This window comes from Gymnoscopelus microlampas, assembly GCF_963454915.1.
Source record: "Gymnoscopelus microlampas genome assembly, chromosome: 3".
Classification (NCBI taxonomy): domain Eukaryota; kingdom Metazoa; phylum Chordata; class Actinopteri; order Myctophiformes; family Myctophidae; genus Gymnoscopelus; species Gymnoscopelus microlampas.
The window spans coordinates 29,914,932-29,936,055 of record NC_139940.1 but is presented as its reverse complement, the minus strand read 5'-3'; the positions used below and the strand labels follow the sequence as shown (position 1 = coordinate 29,936,055).

Sequence of the window (21,124 nt, the reverse complement as noted above, 5' to 3'; positions counted from 1 at the left end):
CTTTAGCTCTCTCTCTGGCTTAAATTCTCTGCCTCTCTTTCCCACTCTCTTTTTGTATGGTAGGTCTTTCCTCTTCATCCCTGACTTGCTTTCTCTGTCCTCCTTTGACTTGAATTCTGTCTGATTTTGTCTTTATCTCAAAAGACACACACAGAGGACAGGAGCAGCTCCGCTCATTCACAGTAGGAGAGACAGTTTCTCTCCACAATCATCTCTTCTTGTTTCTCAACTTGAAAATACTTGGAAAAACATGTATGCTACTTTATGATAGTCTCGTGTAGCCAGACAACTATTCCACAATCTCCGAATACTATATAGAGTCTGGAACTACACCTCCCGAAATCCGAGAGCGGAAGCTGGCACTTCCGTTCACGAAAATATCTTTACATTTTATTTTTGTATTTCCATTTCTGCTTAGCATCAAGCTATATATGCTTAGATTATTTTGATTTATATTAGGATAAATTTGTGCGACTGTAAAGACGAAACGAAAGTGGGTAGGAGGCTTCACATCCGCTTTATATCTTAATCATGATTAGAGCTTCCGAGTCCCAGACTGTATGACCGGAAACATTTGAAAATTGTGGGAGGCAACAGTCTGGCCACGCAAGACTAACTTTATGACACATGGTGAGATCACACATAAAGTGCCAGAATGTAGGCACTTTATCGACATTGTTGTCTCCACGCTACCATAGTACCAGAGTTACTGTCAGCTCAGAAGGGACGGTACGTTTATTTTCTGGATGTTTTTTGTTCACTCGACATCCCGTTTTGGTCGCACCACAGCAATTATTTGCACAAATTATCCAAATTACATTTTGACCAAACTAGTCACATTTTGAAGCCCTGAGTGGAGGCCTTAAGCAGCTCGGGGTCCATTTCAACAGCTAATGTGGGGCTAATTCTTGGATATCAGTCGGGGTCCGGCTGATTTTAAATGAGTGAAACATAGCTATGGCCGCCAATGGAGTGAAACATAGCAATGGCCACCAATGGAGTGAAACATAGCTAAGCAATGGGGTCACGCCCACTTTCTTTATTTTCTCTCATCTCCCCTTTCTCCCATTAATGGTTTTCACACATGAACCGAGGAAAATGTCAGAAGAATCAGGTCCGGTATTATCCTTTCACACATAGACTATTTACCTTCACGTGTGAAGGTATATACAGTAGTATGTTTGATAAGGTGAGGGGCGGTGTTTGGGTAGTAGAAGCACACGTTAGCTACTCCCTTTGCCACCCCATGTGTTCATACATACAGCCCCAGCGTCTGTCTGGGAAACTTCCATCTTACAATGCTTGTTGTTTTTTTCTGTCAGCAACCTACGTATATGGTAGACTTTAAGCATACTGTTAACCAACACACTTCACCTCCATCGTCTTCTCTCTGTCTCTGTCTCTCTCTCTCTCTCTCTCTCTCTCTCTCTCTCTCTCTCTCTGTCTCTCTGCAGTGAGGACAGTGCCTGTGTCAGATTGTTCTCAGCGACCCAGCCCTCACCGGACCAACTCTGACGACCATCATCCTCCATTCAAGACAAAGGACAGATCCCCCAGCCAGGACAAAGACAAGGACACGCGAGGCGGCAATAAATCATCAGACTCCGGAGAAGAGGCTGAAAAAGACTTCATTTTAATATGAGGTTATATAAAATTGAAGGTGAGCAACAAAAAAATCATGCCTCAAGTTTTAATCTGAGGAAAATGACGGATATGTATGTATTTGAATTTGAGGTAGTATTGAGGAGTATTTAACTCACGAACCTCAAGTCTAGTTCATGTCATATGAAGAACAACTGAGGCTTCATGTAGTATAATATGGATTCTAATTAAATAAGGAAAAAGCTTTAGTAGGTGTTCGTAGTCTGCATAACGGACGGAATTTGATTCCCTCTCAATTTGATTCCCTCTGACACTCAAATGACATGTCATTGAAGTCAAACTGGCCTAGATTTCACAAGAGCTTCCCTTTTACCAAGAGTATCTTTCTCTTGATTTAGTACTAATTTGCTTGTCTCTGATGTCAGGTGGAAACCTTTTATTTTAAAAGCATCAGCTTTTCAGGGATTATGGGGAAAAAGCAGATTTTCTTTTTTCCCACCTGAGCATAATTTGTTTTTGAAGTTATACATAGAATGGGTTTTGAATGAAAGTTATGGGCTGAATGGTTATGAAGTGTGTTTGACCCATAAAGGTAAATGAAAATCATGAGTTTAATTTAATAGTTCATTTTGTTTTTAGAGAACAGCAGCATTTTTGGAAATGTAGCCTAGGAAGAAACCAGAACCTGTGTGAAACTCTGTTGTGTGTACACCTTACAGTACATCACATTTTCTTACCTTATCAAACTTACAGCCTGCAGTAGCTTCTCTCCCAGGGACCAAACACACAATAATAACAACAAAATCACTGTACTGTATTTGAACCCTACTATGCTACAGACCTGATTCCAATAGGAGTTTTCTTTCTAAATACTGTACGTGTCCAAGACACTTTGTCATTGTTTCCATTGGTTAGTGAAACCATTATGCAAAACGTCCTTTAACAGGAAAGTAAAGGTTTAGCTGAAAATATCAGCACACAGAAATCAAACACACCTGTTGGATTCAAGTCTGTCCATTTCTGTAAGTGTGAGAGTTGGAGTGACCATATGAAGTGTTGCTTTGAGAGGACTGTGGTACACTTACACTAAACTCAGTGGTAATCAATCAATAAAGCACTGTTAACTAGCACTCTTCACTGTGGAAGGAACAACCTTCTCAATTTAGTTTTATACACCTGCTGGTGCTTGCTCAATGAGAGATAATTAATGCCCATCTTAAAGAGCATTACAGGGTGCTAACATGCACCTTTGTGGCTCTGGCATTTAAAGTCATGACAATAAACGTTTTTATATCTAATTTATATGACTTTAGAATGCTTTAGGCCAAGCACCCGCAGCAGGTATGTTCCTCAGTAGCTAAAAACATTCAGCAACAAGATCTAGAATGGCTATGCTTGTCATATGGATGCAAAAAGACACTAAAGCATGCTGCCTCCTTGGAACATTCTTGAATGTACTGATGGTCTAATGAAGGCAAGGAACCAATTGGAAGAGGACAAACCACAAAGAGCTTTAGAGTGACATGGGAGTTGACTCCATGTATACTGCCATGACTTCCAAGCATTGGTTTCATGATCGATATTTGATGGTGTCCTCTTCGTTAGGTTCCTTGTTTAAAAGCAAAACACTGAGGAAACTCCAGCCCTCCAACACCCTTCTTTCTCTGCATTTAGCTAAGCAAGGTTGGTAGAATGAATATAGGGCTTCAATTCACTTTCTCTTATTAATTTAGTAATTTGTTGGACAACTTTTGATATCAGAAGGCCAACATATTGTGTCACTTACATAAATGTGAAGGCGTTTATTGTGAAGAAAGTGAATTGAGGCCGGACCTGTTCTGTCAAGTATTGAAACACTTAAGAACCTGAATGCTTTTCACCAATACAGTTCTCAGGCGTATTTATCTTCCTCTTTGAGATGTACAGTAGATGCCCTTTTCACAGGCTTAGTTCATTAAAAAAAAGATCTCTTGAGCAAAAATCTCCTTTAACCACTGACTTGTAAAACATTATTACATGGGGAAACTCATGCTACAGTATATGTAGTCAAAATACCAAGTATTGTGATAGTGATCTTCTTTGATTTTGGCCTATGGAACATTCATATTCTGGTCATCTCACTCTTATACTTGGAAGGGGCACAAATGCTGCCTGTCAACGTTTGTGTATTCCTATGTTAACCACTTATGCCCTCTTTCAAAAATAGCGCAAATAACAGATCTAGAAAATGTGTTTAGACATTTTTTGTATCTTCGCCAATAATGGCATGCCTAAAATAACGATGGCAGGTTGAAAATATAATCATAATAATTTGTGGCACTGTTCCAGTATTTCCACTTTTGACTACATATTCTTTCGTACTGTGCCAAGTTGTGCTGCTTCTAGCATTCATGGTGGAAGTGCAATCCAGCACAGTGCTGTTATGGGTGAGCAGTGTGAAAATGGTACATCTGGTATCCTAAAAGGGTCTAATTCTTCTCATCAGGGCCAAAGGTCCTATAATTGCTGCACCTTTTCCTGTAGTGTCCATCTCTGTTTTTCTGTGAGTTTACTGTCAGATCTTTGCTTCTTTCTGTGATAATAATGGCTTGGAGGGAAAGAAAAGTTTACTGGTGTTGTACATAGTACATGTCCATGATGTCAAGGAATGAATGCTTTGTCTCGGCTCCAAAAGTCAAACTCGAGCGTTTTGTTTGGAGATTCAGGTGGTTTGGGATATTAAAACGCTTGACACACTTTGCGATATGTGTAAGTAAACACTTGTGGCTGAGTACATTATTGAAAAACATGTTAGCATTTTCCTGATGCAAGGAAATGATGGCTTTCTCTCAAAAACAAAATCGGGATTAAACCTCATTCTGCTTTCCCCATGGGATTTTCAGAGCAGCTGGCCGTGTTTTTTGATGAACTGTGTAAAAGGATCATGGCAATTTCCTGTTAAACCTTTATGATTGAATCCATATATTCTCAGTCCTCTGCTTACACTTGATGTTACTGCTATTCTCTCATTTGACAATTTTTTGTTGACTGAGTATTTACTTTATTTAAAGGGGGATGCAGAACGGTGCAAGTTAAAGTAACCAATAGCAGCAAGTGGAGACTCTAGAGAGTCTGTGTGTCTGCCTGCATGATATGACTGTGAGTTGTACTGTATGTATATGTGCTTTCATACATGTAGTTATGTGTGTGTATATATATGTATGTGTAATATATGCACATGTAATATATACACTGTGATATATTCACACACACGTATGTGAACACAGCATCTATATTGTTTTGGTACTAAGCACACTACTAAAATAGGGGTTTGTAACTATTTGGAATAAAAAGAAGAAATCCAAACAGTGGCCGGTGATGTTTTTGAACCATTGTTATTTTTCATTCATATGTACATGTGTTTATAATACATAAAGTAATTATTTGTCATTATTGATTTGTCATTACATGCAGTCAATTGTTATTTTCATGATGAGAAAAAATAAATAAGGCAAAACACTGACTGTTTTTTCGGTATTGAACTGGAAAATGAGGAAACATAATTCTATTTAATCATTACACCTGCTCATCTTGTCAGATTCGTTATGCAGTGCAGTATTTGTTCCATTTTGTCATTAATGTTTCACTAAATCATTCTACTGATGTTTGACTTTTCTCCATGTGAATATTTATACCGATTAAAATAATTTTACAGGCTTGAAAAGGCATTGTCGCTTTTTTCCACATCTTTGCTATGTTTTATTTATTACTTACACAGCTGCAATATAATATAATAGCCACTAGATGGCAACAGAACTCTTTAATTTGACAGCAGCTCTATTCTCTCTCTCTCTCTCTCTCTCTCTCTCTCTCTCTCTCTCTCACTAAATGGGGAAGGCTCCTGACTGAACAGTGTGTAGTTTGTCACAGTTTGCCAGCATTGCCCTTACTGTAAGCACTCGTGGATCTATACTGTATATGAGTAACATTGTTATCCTGTAAGTAAAGCTTCTGCTTATTGAAATGGAGAGTGCTTTTGAAAACTTGGATGCAGCAGGTTTTTTGGAGATCTGGCAACACTTTGATGCAGATGGTAAGGACAGTTTATGACATAATAACATTTGTGTATATAAACATGATATAGATGCATTATTGTGAGGTTTTCATTCATAAACAGGTTTCATTGTGCCAAAAAAAAAAAGCTTTCACAATCAGGACTTTGCATCCTGAACTGAGTTAGAATTAGTTTTGACTTGAATACATACAGTATAACCAGACAATGAAAACAATATTAGTGAGTGAATATTTATTTTTTGGCAGATAATGGCTACATTGAGGGCAAGGAGCTTGACGACTTTTTCCAATACATGATGAAGACAATGGGTCCGGTAAGCAGCATTATATCAGTTTTATTAATAGAAAAACAACATATCACGTTTATTAGTTGTAAATCACTTGTTTCTGGCATGTTGTTCCTTCTGTAGTGGAAAGCAGGTTACTGCAATGTAATTCCTATTTCATGCATATAAAGATTGAGACATCATACAGTAGATGGATGCCACAACAGCAAACGTAAATCACATTGTATGTATAATAATGGATTGTAACTACTGTATAAATCAGAAATATGCTGATAATGTGAAAAGTACTACTTGTTATTAGTTGGCAGTTACTACTGCATAATCTGAAGCATTTCCATACTGCTTGTCGATCTGCTATTTTCACAATGTTAGCCTCTTATATTATTTACAATTTGGCCAATGTTTGACCAGTTTTTATTGTAGCCTATAGTTTGTTGACTACTTTTTCTTTTTTTCTTATTTTTGAGGTATTAAAAAGGTCCTTTAAATTGTCACTTCACTGTGATCTGGGGACCTCCCAAAAATCATGTGGGATCCCGACCCACAGTTTGAGAACCACTGCTATACACAGACTACTGGCTTCAATTATCTGAAGTGGATAGCTCAGCCCGAGCCATACAAATCATGTCCAGTTCTCTGGATGGGTGGGGTGATATTAACAATGTTACATGCAACACAATTATGGCCCTCTGGTTTCTGTCAGACAAGGCAGATGGCAGACAGTCCTTCCACACACAACACTCTGAAAAATAATGAACACGGTGATGTTTAAATCTAATATCTCTTACAGTTATCAGTTTGGAAGTTACCTTATAATGAAACTGTATCACTGCACATGTATTAAAGTCATTGTTTGTGTGTGAGTGTTAATGTGAAAATGACTGTGAATTGTTGTTATTGGCCCCTGCACAAATAATGGGTGGGGAGTGGGGTGCAGATACAGACACTGTATAGGAGTCGTGTGTGCATGTACACACACACACACACACACACACACACACACTCTCTACAGATGACCTCAGACAGTTCTTCATTTGTATTGGCACCATCAATGACCACAGTTACTATAGATACAGTGACCACAGGTGCACATCTTTTTGTTTATTGACCTACTTACAAACATGACCTGCTCTGGATTTATCTCTTCATTAGCCACACCAGAATAAGACAATATATTCCACAGGCTTGGTTGACACCCCCTTTTCCTCTGTGACTCCGCAGTCACAGAGGAAAAGGAGTTCAGATATTTCTTTACTAGAGTTTCGGGGGGCTACGCCCCCCTCAACCCCAGCCGCGCACGGGGCCCAGCGTGGCCGCGTGTATATTGGGGTACTCAAATTGCTGGAGTAAAACTGTGGAAAAGTTAAAAAAATACTGTACTATGATTCAGATCAGCTATATGAAAACATCTTAACTACTTGACTTTCTCAAATAACAAATAAGATAAGTGATTAGATACATTTCATATTTGTTTCAAGATGTGTTATTTCAACATGCATTGATTAGAGTCCGGTGATTAAATTATAGATGGTGTCTATTTGGAATGTGAACTTGTTTGTAGATCGCCTATTTTTGGTGGACAGATTTGGTGGGGGGGGGAAAGCAGGGGGAATAGACCCTTGGGGGGACTCCATTCACCAACTCACATCAGTCCTCAGTTGTTAATCACTACCGTAACTGACCTCACTCGTTTCCCCTCAGCCAATGACACCCGGCCACTCCTCATTTCTCTCACCTGTCCCTCATTAGCTCTCCTTCTGACCAACCAGCCAATCACGTTTGTCTTCAGTTCCTTTGTATACTCCTCTGTTTCAGTTAACCACAGCTCAGTGTTAATTCAACTTACCTTGAGTGAGTTCCTAGCCTTCCCCTATGGTTCTGTCCATTACTGAGTTTTGTTGCTGAACTCTGTATTACCTGTTCTATTTGAAAATGATGTATCTTAACAGGGCTCTCATACAAACTGTTGCATCTGTACTTTATAGAAAATCAGCTTGTTAGTTTCCTGTGATTTCTATTTTGTTATGAAGTGTTTATTTTACAGTTATTCAAATATCTCATATCTTACTGTTAATAAAAATAAAGAAACTAAAGTAGCATATTTATCTATTCTATTCCATGCCAAAGGAGAAGACAACAGAAGAGAGGGTCCAGAGACTGAAGCAGAGGTTCATGGCAGCCTATGACGTTACTGCTGACGGGAAATTACAGATTCATGAGGTATAGTGCAATGTGTATTACTGTATATATCACTTAAGTCCCTTGCAAATTCCCTTTCTGCATGCACGAGTGTGGTCTTTGCATATCTTTATATCTTTATGGGTTTTAGTCACAGAACTTTAAATCATAATTTAAGATAGCCAAGGTTATTGTGCAATGCTATCTTCCTGCCATGAACATCTGAAGAGGAAGCCTGAACACACAGTAATGTCAGTGAGACTTGGGTCGTTCGTTTAAATGCAACAGAACTGTTCATGTACTGGTTGGACCTTTCCACCTAATTCATTATTGCATGATTTGCATCTTGAAGAGCCTATTGCAATTAGCCATCTGAGGACTTGATGAATCCTGGTGTTCTGCTGCCTGATTCAGTAGGGGTTTCTTTCCACCTGCTGCACCAAAGCTGGTGTACAAGTACAAATCTTAGGATCCTACTGAACCGTCCAAGGACATGACATTGCTCTCAAAGGGAAGTGAATGTGAGTCAGCTCTCAGGCTGAGTATACCCCTTAATGGCATCTACTTAATTAGGCCAGACTATTAATGCAATACATTTCAGTTTCCAGTGGTGGAAAAATCAATAAATGTTTTGAAAAGCAATGAATGTCTGCTCTAAGTGCTACAGTATAGTTTGATGGCATACTGTATAGTGGCCTAATATGGTAAAAGCCCTTTCACTTGAACTTGCCATGCCAAGCACAGTTAAAGCTCTCAATGCAGCATTGGTACGAACATTATTAGGCTTCTCTGCAAACCACAGTATCCTGTGTGAGGAGTATGATGTCTCAAATCAGCAGAGCTGTTACCCTGAGTGGCTTCTGTTTTCATGCCACTCAGCACTTCAGATAGATTTGGATAATGATTTGGCATGTCAATACTGAACTTATTCATAATGGATACTTGGCATACTTGGAATTAAAGCAACATAACAAGTACTAGAATAGAATTCCAAGTCTATCAATAATGTATTATATGAATTAAATAATAGTAAAGTTAGACCTTTTGTACTATCGGGACTTGTTGGATTATTGGCTCTCCTTTCTAACTGGGAAGTCCTTTACATTTTTGTTTTGTAATTTTTTTAAACAGATTTCTTGGCATCATGGTCTGAATATCCTCCCCATGTCTTATATACTTCGGCATTTGCTGCATTGCGCTGTGATCTTCTACTTCTCCTGCAGCAATTTTCATTGGCATTCTAGTGTGCTCATTGGTTGCGGTCCAGTTTAATCTGCTAATGCACGGCCAATATGATTAACAACGGAGAGTTTGTGGGGGATGCAGCTGACTACAGATGTTGAGTCATGCCAAGGGGAGCTGATATTTGTACCATATGGAACAACAGGTTCACAACATGCTGCATAACCTGCAAATGTATTGACTCAAATCATGCTATGTCTAACCTAAAAGGGGAAGAACATAGAACCACTTTACTGCTACTGTGACTGGACGCATTTATGATACTCTCATTCTCAGTGGTGGAAAGTAACTAAATTAATTTACTGTACTTAAGTTCAATTTTGAGGTACTTTTACTTTACTGGAGTATTTTCAATACTTTAACTTTTTACTCCACTATTATTTGAAAACTTTAGTTACTTTGTCGATTTGAATTATTATTACAAAACATACATTAACCACTTCAGCCCTATTTAAACATCTACAAGCTCGCGACGCGTTGTGAGCTTATACTGTAGCTTTGTGATTAACGGAACAGTTTACCGGAACAGTGTTTCTACATTGCCTTATTGATGCTTTTACTAAAAACATTTTTTACTTCTTCCAACATTGGCTATGTCTAAAGGTTAGACATAGCTAGTGTTGGAAGAAGTAAAACATTGTGGGTTAGACTCTAACCCACAAGGGGAAGAACAGATTGGACTGGAATAGAATGAAAGTTCACTTTACTGCTACTGTGGACAGTCTGGACACATTTGTGATCCTCTCATTCCCCTCCTGTCTGTTCTCTGTTCCGTCTGAGACACATTCACATGCGTGCATGCACACACGCACAAACAGATGACAGTGCACAAGAGCTGAGAGCAGTGCTGAGTGAGAGGCGGGGCTGTAACCTGTGGGCGATGGCGCATGCATTATACGTGCACGCTCACATTTCCTTTTTTGCGCACAGTTTCCTGAACTCAAGCTTCACTCTAAATCCCATTTACACTACTGTCTGTGATCTTATAATGATCAAACAAATCTATATTTAATAATCGTAATATTAACCAACCACTGTTGTGTTCTTATTCCTGCCCTCACACCTGGGGTCCAGTTGGCCAACATGATCCTTCCTGAGGATGAGAACTTCCTCTTAGTTTTCCGTAGAGAGGCTCCTCTGAACAACAGTGTCGACTTCATGAAGGTGAGAGGTCAAAGTTTATTTTAAGAGATACATTATTTTGGGCTGTACAGTATAAAAGGTGTACTGTATGTACAGTATAAAAGGTATACTGTATACAGATGACTTTTTTTATAATGTTTCTAAGACAATGGACATAAAGAGCAACTGAGAACCTTCAAATCTATGGCACATGCTATTAGATTTTTTGTTGTTGTCGTTTAAAGCAGTTAAATGGTTTATCAGTTTATATTGCACAAATATTAAACTAGAAGCCTGATGACAGATTGAAATGAAACGGTTCAACTGTACTCATTCAAGCAATAGCTTATCTTATTACAACACTAGAGGCTTTTATCCTTAATGGAGAATTTGTAAAAACAAGGTATCTTATCTGCCTCCACACAACACTTCGCCAAATCTTTAAGTCTGAAGATTTGTGTTATCAGTCAAGCAATCCTCGTATTGTAGTTGCAATATAACAAACATTGTACTGTATCTCATTGCTACATGTGACAGTTGCTGTCACATGTAGACAGACAGTTGCTTGTCTGTTTTTATTGTATACATGTTATGTACTGTATGTGAGGACCCCAGGAAGACTAGCGACCACCTTGTGGAAGCTAATGAGGATCCTAATAAAGAATAAAGAATAAAGTTGCTGAATGATATATTTATATTACATTATATTACCTAAGTAAAAGTACAATAGGTCTGTTGAGATAATTTGATCAACAATAAGAACATTCCACTCTCAACTCTTCCTGCCCAGTCAGTCCAACTTGTCAGGCAACAGTGCTGACATTTCCTCTGTTGCTGCTTCCTTGTTCTCAAAGACACTGGAGAGTACCTTGACATCATGTTGCAGACAGTCATTTAAATAAAGGACCGGTTTTGCAAAACGGCTGGGAACTTAAGGACATTTCCGCCATACAGTTTTCGGTGTCTCAATTCAGACAGAAACCTTCAGAAACCTCTTATCTCCATATTCTAACTTTCATAACATTAATTTTTCATAAATTAATGCACTACTTGATCACACTACAGCGTCAAACAGCCTCGAAACGTGGCGCGCTTTGAGCTTGTAGATCTGCTACTTTTGATGCTTTTGAATCCTGAAAAGTAACAGGTTTTGGACATGCAGTGTATGAGGATTCCACCCGACAAGAGATGATTTGTAGAGATCAGCCTCAAAGCAAAGCAAAGCAAAGCAAAGCAAAGTTTGTTGTTTACCCAGGGTGTCGGACTAAGTACGAAACTTGTTTCCAGCCGGACCCTGCATGGAAGCCTTGCTCAAGGGCTATTCAGCGGTGATTCATGATTGATGTGATGAATTGGGGAATCGAACTAGGGACCTTCCGGTATCAAGGCCGTCCCTCTAACCACTAGGCCACCGCTGCCACCGCTGCCTCAGGTCTTAATGGGTTAAGCCAATAAGCCCTATTGAAAGGTTTCAACAATAGCCGATCTACAAGCTCACTGTGTTGCGACGTATTGTGAGCTGAATGTGTGAGTCTCCTCTCACTTTCTGAGTTGTCTTGACTGCACTAAATGCACTTTTACCACATCTAATGAGAAATCCCACCAACATACATATTCTCACTCCATACTGTACAGTTGACACAGTGTAACACAAAAGAGAACAAAGTGGTTCAATGGCCATAGTCGTGAAGTAATCTCTTCTGGTGATATACAGTATGAGCTCAATTATTAATAATGAACGCCAATGAGTCCTTGTTATTGTTTTGTATTAAAGCGTAATTATGTTTCATGTAACATGGTCACTTATTGTTTATCCTCTCCTGCTGTCCATAGATATGGAGGAAGTACGACATTGACTGCAGTGGCTACATATCAGCTCAGGAACTGAAGGTAAGGTTTTAAGCGCACACACAGACATAAAACGTTGGTAAATGTTGGTTTTGAAAGCATTTGGGGACAATTCACTGACTTACTTTCATTCATTCCATATTCCCTTACCCGCGATCCACACGGAAGCCACATCTTTACCCAGAGGCATGGCTAACCTTAAACACAACCTAAACCTTATAAAATTGCTGTAGATCTAATATGGGACACCAATTTTGTCCCCAATTAGACGTGTCCCCAATCAACTGGTTTGATGTCCAAAATACACACACAAAGGCATGTACAGTAAGACCCATTGTAGAAGTCACAAATACGATTAAATTCAACCTTCAAAATTTTAAACAAATTAGACCCTTCCTGACAGTTGGAGCTGCCAGATCGTATCTTCACTGTATGATCCTATCACACATTGAATACTGTTTCACAAACTGGTCTTGCACAGGCGTGACTATTCTCAAACCCATAGAACAGCTCTACAAGAATGCGCTCAAAGTGTTTGACAGGAAGTCTCACTCAAATCATCATTGTAACATCCTCTGGAGGCTCAATTTTTTTAGCTTTTGATAACTTTGAAACATTTTCAAACAGGTTGGGGTCATACACAAGACCCTACATGGTCTGTGCCCGGCTGCCCGCCCCCCCCCCCCCCCTAAGTGAATTCATTAAACGGAAGCCTGATAGGGGAATCAGTACCAGAGCAACCACTCGGAGATTGCGAAGTGCTGCACCGGCAAACAACATTCGATCAAAATGTCCTCTCAATACAGGGTTGTGTAGCATGGAATGGCCTTCCTCTGCATATAAGGGATTGTGCTACATTTCCATCTTTTAAATTAAATCTGAAAAGATGGTCGCTTGAAAACCAAAGCTGCAACCATTTGTGATCTTGTTTTAGGTTTATTTTTATGCTGTGTTCCCTATGTAATGTTATCTTATGTAAATGTATTCCACTGTTTGTCTGTCTGATTTTTATGTTTCTTGTGAGGACTGCGGATGAAAACTAGCATCTTTGCTAAATCCGGTGTATTTACGTCCATGTGACGTCCATTAATATGAATTGCCCTGTCCAAAGAAACAAATAAAGTAAAAAGTAAAAGTAAGTAGAATTATTATTTAATAATATTAATCTACATGAACTCTATCTCTCTTCTCTCCCAGTCTTTTCTGACAGACCTGTTTCAGCAGCAGGACAAGGACGTATCCTCAGACAAACTAGAGGAGTACACTGATGCCATGGTAATAATAGTTTACCTATATGGGTCCATTTCTACACAAGTAAAAGTAACAGGATTTACAGTATAGTATGTGGCAACATGAGCTGATTTGAATGATACTGTACCATCAGGGTTTACTAATGTTAAAAACGTACCATATTTTATATATTTTTTTTTTATTTATTTACAACTCCCCCAAAAAATTCACAAACATATTTTGATTAACTTTTTAGAACTAGAGATTTCTAATCTCTCAAGACAGATTCAGAGATTCTCCGCTGAATCTGTCAGCAACTCCCGTTACGTGTAGAGTTGTTAGTAGGAACGGAAAGGAAAGAAAAACAGACGCACCACCGGAAGTGGAGCGCTAAAGGAGAGTGAACGGCAAACATTCGGTCTCTACACGTGGAAGCGGGCGACGCCCCTAGAGGCAAATTCAAATGGGAAACGTTTTTCTTTTTTTTGCCGATGGGTTACCACTTCCCAGACTGGGAGATTTCTGACACACAGGGAAGCCACGCTGTTATCAGACCCTGTTGTTATATAATATAACAATTGATTTATTACTACTATATGTAACTTGATACCATGACAAATTAGGGTCATTCCGCTATGGTTACTGAAATAGACGTTAATGATGACTACACTCCTAGTCACTGCAAGGACTGACTGCCAACAGTGTGCACTGAGATCATAGCATCATCAACTTAATGCAGACATGTACCTCCTGACAGCATCAAATGGACTAGATCATACAATTGATTGCCTCCTCATTGTAGCCAGACATGTAATTATTTAACCAATTCCACTTAACACCATAGGGCCATGGTGATATACAACGTCATGCACTATTACATCATGCTACAGTATTTTCAGTAGGGATGGAAATATTGTTTCTCTAATTGTCCCGCAACAAATGTTTTTGAAGCAATTGAGATCTAACAGGAGTCTATTTAACCCACTTAAACCCTACATACTTTGTTGTACATCAATAGCGAAATAGACGATCTACAAGCGTAATGTCGCAGCACGTCACCTTGTGAGCTTGTAGATCTTCTATTTCTGCAGAATGCTTTCTTATTTTTGCCAAATATTCACCTGTTTTCACTGAATATTTGCCTATTATGAGAGATGTCAGGTTTAATGTGGTTAATATTAGTGTGTGTCTGACTCCGATATCTTGCAGCCCTTTTGTCCAACGTTATTTACACTTCTGTTGTTGGGCAGAATTCATATGACAGTGCTACACACACCACATGGTTCAGTCAAATTATATGAATTATGTCATTTATAATGGCTGATGCTACTTGTTGACACAGCTGACAAATCAGAGCTGCATTCTATCACTTTTCTCCAAGACTGGTGAGACTCTGACAGTGTCACTTACTGTAACATTGATTGGGCTGTTCCTACTCTGTAGACTGCACCCATATTTCATTTGAAATACAATTGCTCCATCTCAAGATGGCTACAGTAAAAGCAATGTCACACTGTTGTGTACCAGCTCGCCACCTCTATCACACGCACAGGCCTGGCTTCTTACTTTCTCATCTTCAATTGACTATGATTTACAGTACGAACTGCTTCACTTCTTGACATTCTATTTCTATCAACTATTCAACATATCCCGTTCTTGCAGATGAAAATCTTTGACAAAAGCAAGGATGGTCGCTTGGATTTGAATGACATGGCCAGGTATTTATTTTTCTGTCATTTGTCAATCTTCCATAAAGATATTTGGTATTTTGATATTTCATATCATAAAGTCACATGGTGTTCTGAGTAATGTAGATAATAGACAATGATTTCATTAATCTGACAAAGCATGTACACATGACATACTACCCCAAACAGGAGGCAGGTTAGTTTAGTTTACAGCGTCTCCATCCAAATGTGCATCATGAAGAGTTACTGTATGTTACAGTGTGTATTTCTTCTCCATTAGAATCTTAGCTCTACAAGAGAATTTCCTGCTTTCATTCCAATTGGATGTGAGTACTGTTGTCATCTAGTTTTTGGAGATTACTTCATTGTTAAAGGGATATTTCACTTTAAAAAAAAATGGTCTACTCAGGCTTTTGTGAGCTCCCCAGACAGTTTTTAAGTTGCTTGATTCAGTATTTAGATATTTGATATTCATTTTATCCCTATACAAACCCATTATAACTTCAAACTCCCTTTTTTTACATGTTAGATTCATCAAAAACACCCGTCCTTGGTTCTGGTGACTCATCCTGCCCTTTTCATGTATTTATTTTTTTTAATTATTTTCCCCAGAAAATATTAAAAATAAATGAACAAAGTAATTGAAAAAACACGGTCTCCTCACGTATTAGGACGATATCAATCACCAGAACCAAGGACGGGTGTTTTAGATGAATCTAACGTAGTTGAAATGGAGTTACAATGGGTTTGTATAGGAAGGGGGCGTGTCTGATAAATGAATATCAAATATCTAAATACTGAATCAAGCAACTTAAAAACTGTCCGGTGTGCTCCCAAAAGCCTGAGTAGATGATAAAATTACCCACATTTCTTTTGAAAGTGAAATATCTCTTTAAATCATAGAATAATCTTTAAATTTGAACAGTTTTTCATCTTTCCTTGACATTTTGACATCTCTCCTTTTTGAATGTTCTTTCCCTCTCATCTCCTACTCTTTTGTTTTTGTCTAATCCTCAAGGCCGGCAGTAAAGAGGAGAGGAAGAGAGACTTTGAGAAGATCTTTGCTCACTATGATGTTGTAAGTATAGCACTTGGAGGTAAATGTGATATACAGTAACATCAAAAGGAAGATTTTTAGTGATCCCCAAGGGGAGGTTATTTCTCTGCATTGAGCCAGCAGTAGATTGCTCAAAGTGAGTGCACAGGGAAGCAGTTTGGAGGTTAAGTGTCTTGATCAGGGGCATTTAACCAGGCGACATAGTCTGGAGGAGCCGAGGATTGAACCAGGGAGCTTTTGATTCCCAGACGGCCACACTACCTCCTGAGCTACTGCCACCCTAAGTAGACTGATCGCCACTGTGTATTTCCTGATCTTGGTACAAAGACTGATTCCCAAATCTACTGTTCCATCTCATATTTGAGTCTTAATTAATTTCCAAATTGGTCACAATAATGTTTTTAGCTAGCCTTAGTATTAGAGTTGCGGAGAAGCACTCCCATTCTCCCCTGTTGCAAAGTCCATGAGTAGGCTAATGGTGCGTTCACACGGGCAGATTAAAAGATGCATGCTACCATTAATTTTCAATGGAAACCAGCGACATGAAGATACATCCAACGTTTGTAGCTCTAGCGACAAAGATACAAAGCTACAAATTCAAGTTGAGCTGGGCTCAACTTCCAGATACAAAGCTACAACTGTAGCTCCGATGTCCGCACGTTTGATGACGTCAGCGACCGCGTTGAGCAACACAGATACAAAGCGACACATAAACAAAGATGCAGTGTTATCTTTGTATCTTTTAATCTGCCCGTGTGAACGCACCATAAAGCCCATGAGTAACATTACTATATCGTACATGTACTGTAGTTCCGAAGGTGCCTGTTTTTTAATTTTTATTTCAAGGTCCAAAAGTAAGACCACATTCTAATTATTTTCAGTGCTTGCATGCATCTTGCCTGGTTTTGTGTGTGTGTGCTTGTGCACAAATGAGTGGGGGCTCAAAAGAAACTGTCTGGCCAATTAGATGTAATGTAAGTACCATTTAGGTTGTCACGCCTCTCTTAGAGATAATCTCCTCATATTTATTCAACTACCACCTCTATACTAAATGCCTAAATTGTGTAATTGTAAATCGGATGGTTCTGAAGAAGAATCACTGTATCCTGTATCCTTTTAGTCATCATATTGCCTCCTTAAAGGGCACAGCTATTGGTGTAACTAAAGAAGTCTCTCTGTAATTCTTTTAATAAAATGCACAAAAAGCAGGATATGCAGTTGGCGCAAGGGTAAACTACCTGCCTAGCACACTGGAGACTAAGGTTTGATTCCTCAGTATCTGGCTTACTGGGCGCTCCAACGAACAAAAGATTTTGGCCATGCTTGCACATGGGAAGCTAGCAGCGGTCTCTTTCGCTGCACTAGTGCCTCTTTGGTTTGTCGAGCGCCTGTTCAGTAGGACTTGGAACTGGGAGGGATAACGTGTTCCTCATGTATTACCTCTCTGGTGGAACTCAGTCACAGGCCTGTTCCACTGTGGTAACCCTGGGACGCGTTATGGATCCCACCAACGTTATGGGATGGACTGTCTGATTGGCTCCCTGGCAGGCATAGTTTTACTGAGTTTAAGGTTAGGTTTAGGTATAGTTTTACTGAGGTTAGGCATCGTTTTGCTAAGGTTAGGCTTAAGGTTGGGTACAGGCATAGTTGCAAAAACAAGAACTGTCAATCACAGCGACTACTGGCCAATCACAGTGGGTCTCCCTAGAAAAGCGGTGGTATCCATAAGCACGCCCCTGGGACCCAAGGCAAGAAAGACATTTAATTTGGGATCCAACTGAACACTTATACATACCCTGGATCTTATCCCTCTGAGCATGTAATGGAGTAGCGTTGCACAGGTGTAAATCATTTCACCTGCAAGGGGATCATTCATATTAGTAGATAATGAGGTTTAAGCAGTACATTTAAATTTTCTTTCTTGTTTCAGAGTAAAACGGGAGCGCTGGAGGGTCCTGAGGTGGATGGCTTCGTAAAAGACATGATGGAGTTGGCCAGGGTACAGCATTTCTATATTATTCTTTGATTCTACCTAATCTTTGGAAAAGTACGGTCTGACTAGAGCTTCTACACCAGTGGTTTACCAACCTTTTCTGATCCACGTGAAAAACTCGAAAGCATTCGCGGCCCACCCATCTGCTGCATGCATTTCAGAGCAGTTTATTTTAATGATCAATCGATTTTTTCAGGTTGGATCAATGGAACTAATGTAGTATACTTTAAGTTCCAATTTCAGTGTCACAATGAAAATTCATCTATCGAGATTTAAAGAAATGTCATGCCTTTTTTACATTAAAATCTTAGTGTTTTGCCAAATTTGGGGGCCGACTTGCAATATCCTCAATGGCCAAGGGGGTCACCAGCAAAATGTGTTAATATAGCATCGCAATCATTTTAACCTCTTTATCCATTTTTTTGGTTGGCTTTTCAAAAATAGCAGATATACAAGCGTCACTTTGTGCCATGCTGCAAGCTTGTACATTTGCTGCTTTGAAGATTTAGAATAATCTCAGCATTTTTTTTTCTCTTCTGGGGGGCCCTGGCACACCTGGGGTGGGTGGGGTCCATGGCCAAATGGATATCAATTTGGGAGTCCTTGACATGAAAAAGTTTGAGAAGCACTGGCATAGAGGGCAAAAAGGAGGGGGCATAGTATAGACCCTTGGGGGACAAAGTATAGAGTTTAAATTGGTTAAAGTTGGTTTGGTGCTAATTATATGCTGCGCCACTTAATCTCCCCTCTGACCACAGCTTCATATTTCAAACAATTTACAGGAAATATTCAACACACTAAAAGAACCCTCTCTCTCTCCAGCCCAGTATCACAGGTCCTGAGTTGGACAAGCTGCGAAAAGTTCTGCTGGGTCATTGTGATGTCAACAAAGATGGAAAGATCCAGAAAAATGAGCTAGCCCTGTGCCTGGGAGTCAAGCCTAACCCTTAATTACAGCTTACTGTAATAAAACCTTCCACACCGTGAATATACATCTGATGTACAGACAGTAGCCTCAGTCATTAGTTGAAGTCCTTTTTTTTGTTTGGAAGGGTACTGTAGTTTCGTGACCTACTGTATTGGCTCACAGTTAATACTGGCTGTTGAAAATATTTTTTACAAACATGATTGTTCACAACCTTGTGAAGACAATTTTCCCCTTGGGGACAATAAACATTATTATTATAATATATTAAATAATAACCGTAGAATTGAAATTTATTTTTTTCCCCCTTATCTGGTTATGGTGAGACTCACTTCCCAAAAGACTATTGACTGTGCATCTCTTTACATGTGTGACTATAAAACAGGTGATTTTCTTGTGCATGTTTTAAGCAGGAAAAGAAACTACTGAGAGGAATGTTCTAGATTGACATGATATATATATGCAAGTGTACTGGTGTAACTATTCTATTGCCATTGTTTCATGATTGTAGTTAGTGTAGCTCTGGCCATATTCACCATTTTGTTCTTATATCATACCGTGGGTGGGGGTTCCAACACCCAAGTATGATGTGAATATGTTCAATTAGCCTACAGAACTTTGTAAACTTGACTGCATTTCTGGGACAGCTGAAGTACAGTATGGTGTTTGTCAATATGACACTGTTGAGAAATAAAATAAAAAAGAGTGCCTATTTAGATCTTTCTTCAGTATGGCTGGCAAATGCATGATACCTAAAATAACCTTCACTTGTGTACATAGTTATTTCAAAGTAGTGGTATTGGACAGTGGTGCATTACTGTCCAAACAATATTGTTTTGGAAGAGATTTTTAAGAATTTGTCAAAATTTACTGAAAGGATAGTCCGTTGAGATGTAGCATCTCATTTTTGAGGGAGTTCCACAGACTAAAATAACAATCACCTGGAAAGATGAGATCTAATGGTCTCTTTGGGAAAAGAAAATATTTTATGTCTGGGGTCATAAAACAAAAAGGTACCTACTACCTATCGTATCTTTTATACATTTTGTTCTTACCTACACCAAGGAGATGATGTTTTCGCTCCTGTCTGTCAGCAGGATATCTCAAGCCATTATGAAATCTGCACTAAAAAGGTGTAGGTGAAGGATCTCCTGGGCCATGTAAAGGAAGAACTGATGAAACTTGCACAGCTTCCCCAAAAGAGGTGTGGCCTGTCACAAAAATGCACAGAACTTCTGAACAGAATACTTTGAAGAAACATTTATTTTATTTTAGATGGAACAATGCAAAGCAAAGTAAAGCAAAGTTTGTTGTTTACCCAGGGTGTCGGACTAAGCACGAAGCTTGTTTCCAGCCGGACCCTGCATGGAAGCCTTGCTCAAGGGCTATTCAGCGGTGATTCATGATTGATGTGATGAATTGGGGAATCGAACTAGGGACCTTCCGGTATCAAGGCCGCCCCTCTAACCACTAGGCCACCGCTGCCACAATTAATGAACAATTAATGAACATTAATGAACATTAATGAACAATCCATACATGAAGGTGGAATTAATCGGCTAATCATCACATGCCGGATTTAGCTAGAAGCTCATTTCCATCCCTATAGTCCCCACAAAAATGCACAACAATACAAACATAACTAAATGGAAAAATATGTAAGGCCTAATTTGAAATATCTGAGAATATGGTATATCTATGATCACATATTGGACATTTTTAACCATTGTTTTGGCTGTTTTAGAGGTACACAGGGTGCGGCTTTCCCTAACTGGGAGGCTATTCCATCACACGCTTCCCCTGATGGAGTGGACATTTTGTCCAAAAGTGGTCTGCCTACCTATAAGTGGTCTGGACCCCACAGTCCCCTCGGGTGTCTGAACTACTGTAGTGCTACGT

At 39.2% G+C, this 21,124-nt stretch overlaps 2 protein-coding genes across 4 annotated transcripts in view; both read left to right on the top strand.

Annotated features, from left to right (window-relative positions):
* Positions 1–4,388, top strand: part of LOC311042788 (F-actin-uncapping protein LRRC16A-like) — a 93,797-nt gene extending 89,409 nt beyond the window's left edge. For both annotated transcript variants that reach the window (XM_084053793.1, XM_084053792.1), the window contains one exon: positions 1,455–4,388. In XM_084053793.1, the coding sequence (XP_083909919.1) occupies positions 1,455–1,642 (188 nt within the window). In that variant the 3' untranslated portion in view covers positions 1,643–4,388. The remainder of the gene's footprint in view (positions 1–1,454) is intronic.
* Positions 4,389–5,512: 1,124 nt separating this feature from the next.
* On the top strand, positions 5,513–19,941 carry LOC311040526 (secretagogin-like). Of its 2 annotated transcripts, XM_084050856.1 has the most exons (11): positions 5,513–5,674; positions 5,902–5,969; positions 8,070–8,162; positions 10,437–10,526; positions 12,318–12,374; positions 13,530–13,607; positions 15,225–15,280; positions 15,531–15,576; positions 16,269–16,328; positions 18,238–18,306; positions 19,123–19,941. In XM_084050856.1, exons 1-11 carry the CDS (start codon positions 5,605–5,607, stop codon positions 19,249–19,251), a joined length of 816 nt encoding a protein of 271 aa, XP_083906982.1. In that variant the 5' UTR covers positions 5,513–5,604; the 3' UTR covers positions 19,252–19,941. The 2 variants fall into 2 exon arrangements, with proteins under 2 accessions (XP_083906982.1, XP_083906983.1); XM_084050857.1 differs by lacking the exon at positions 8,070–8,162.
* Positions 19,942–21,124: the final 1,183 nt, after the last annotated feature.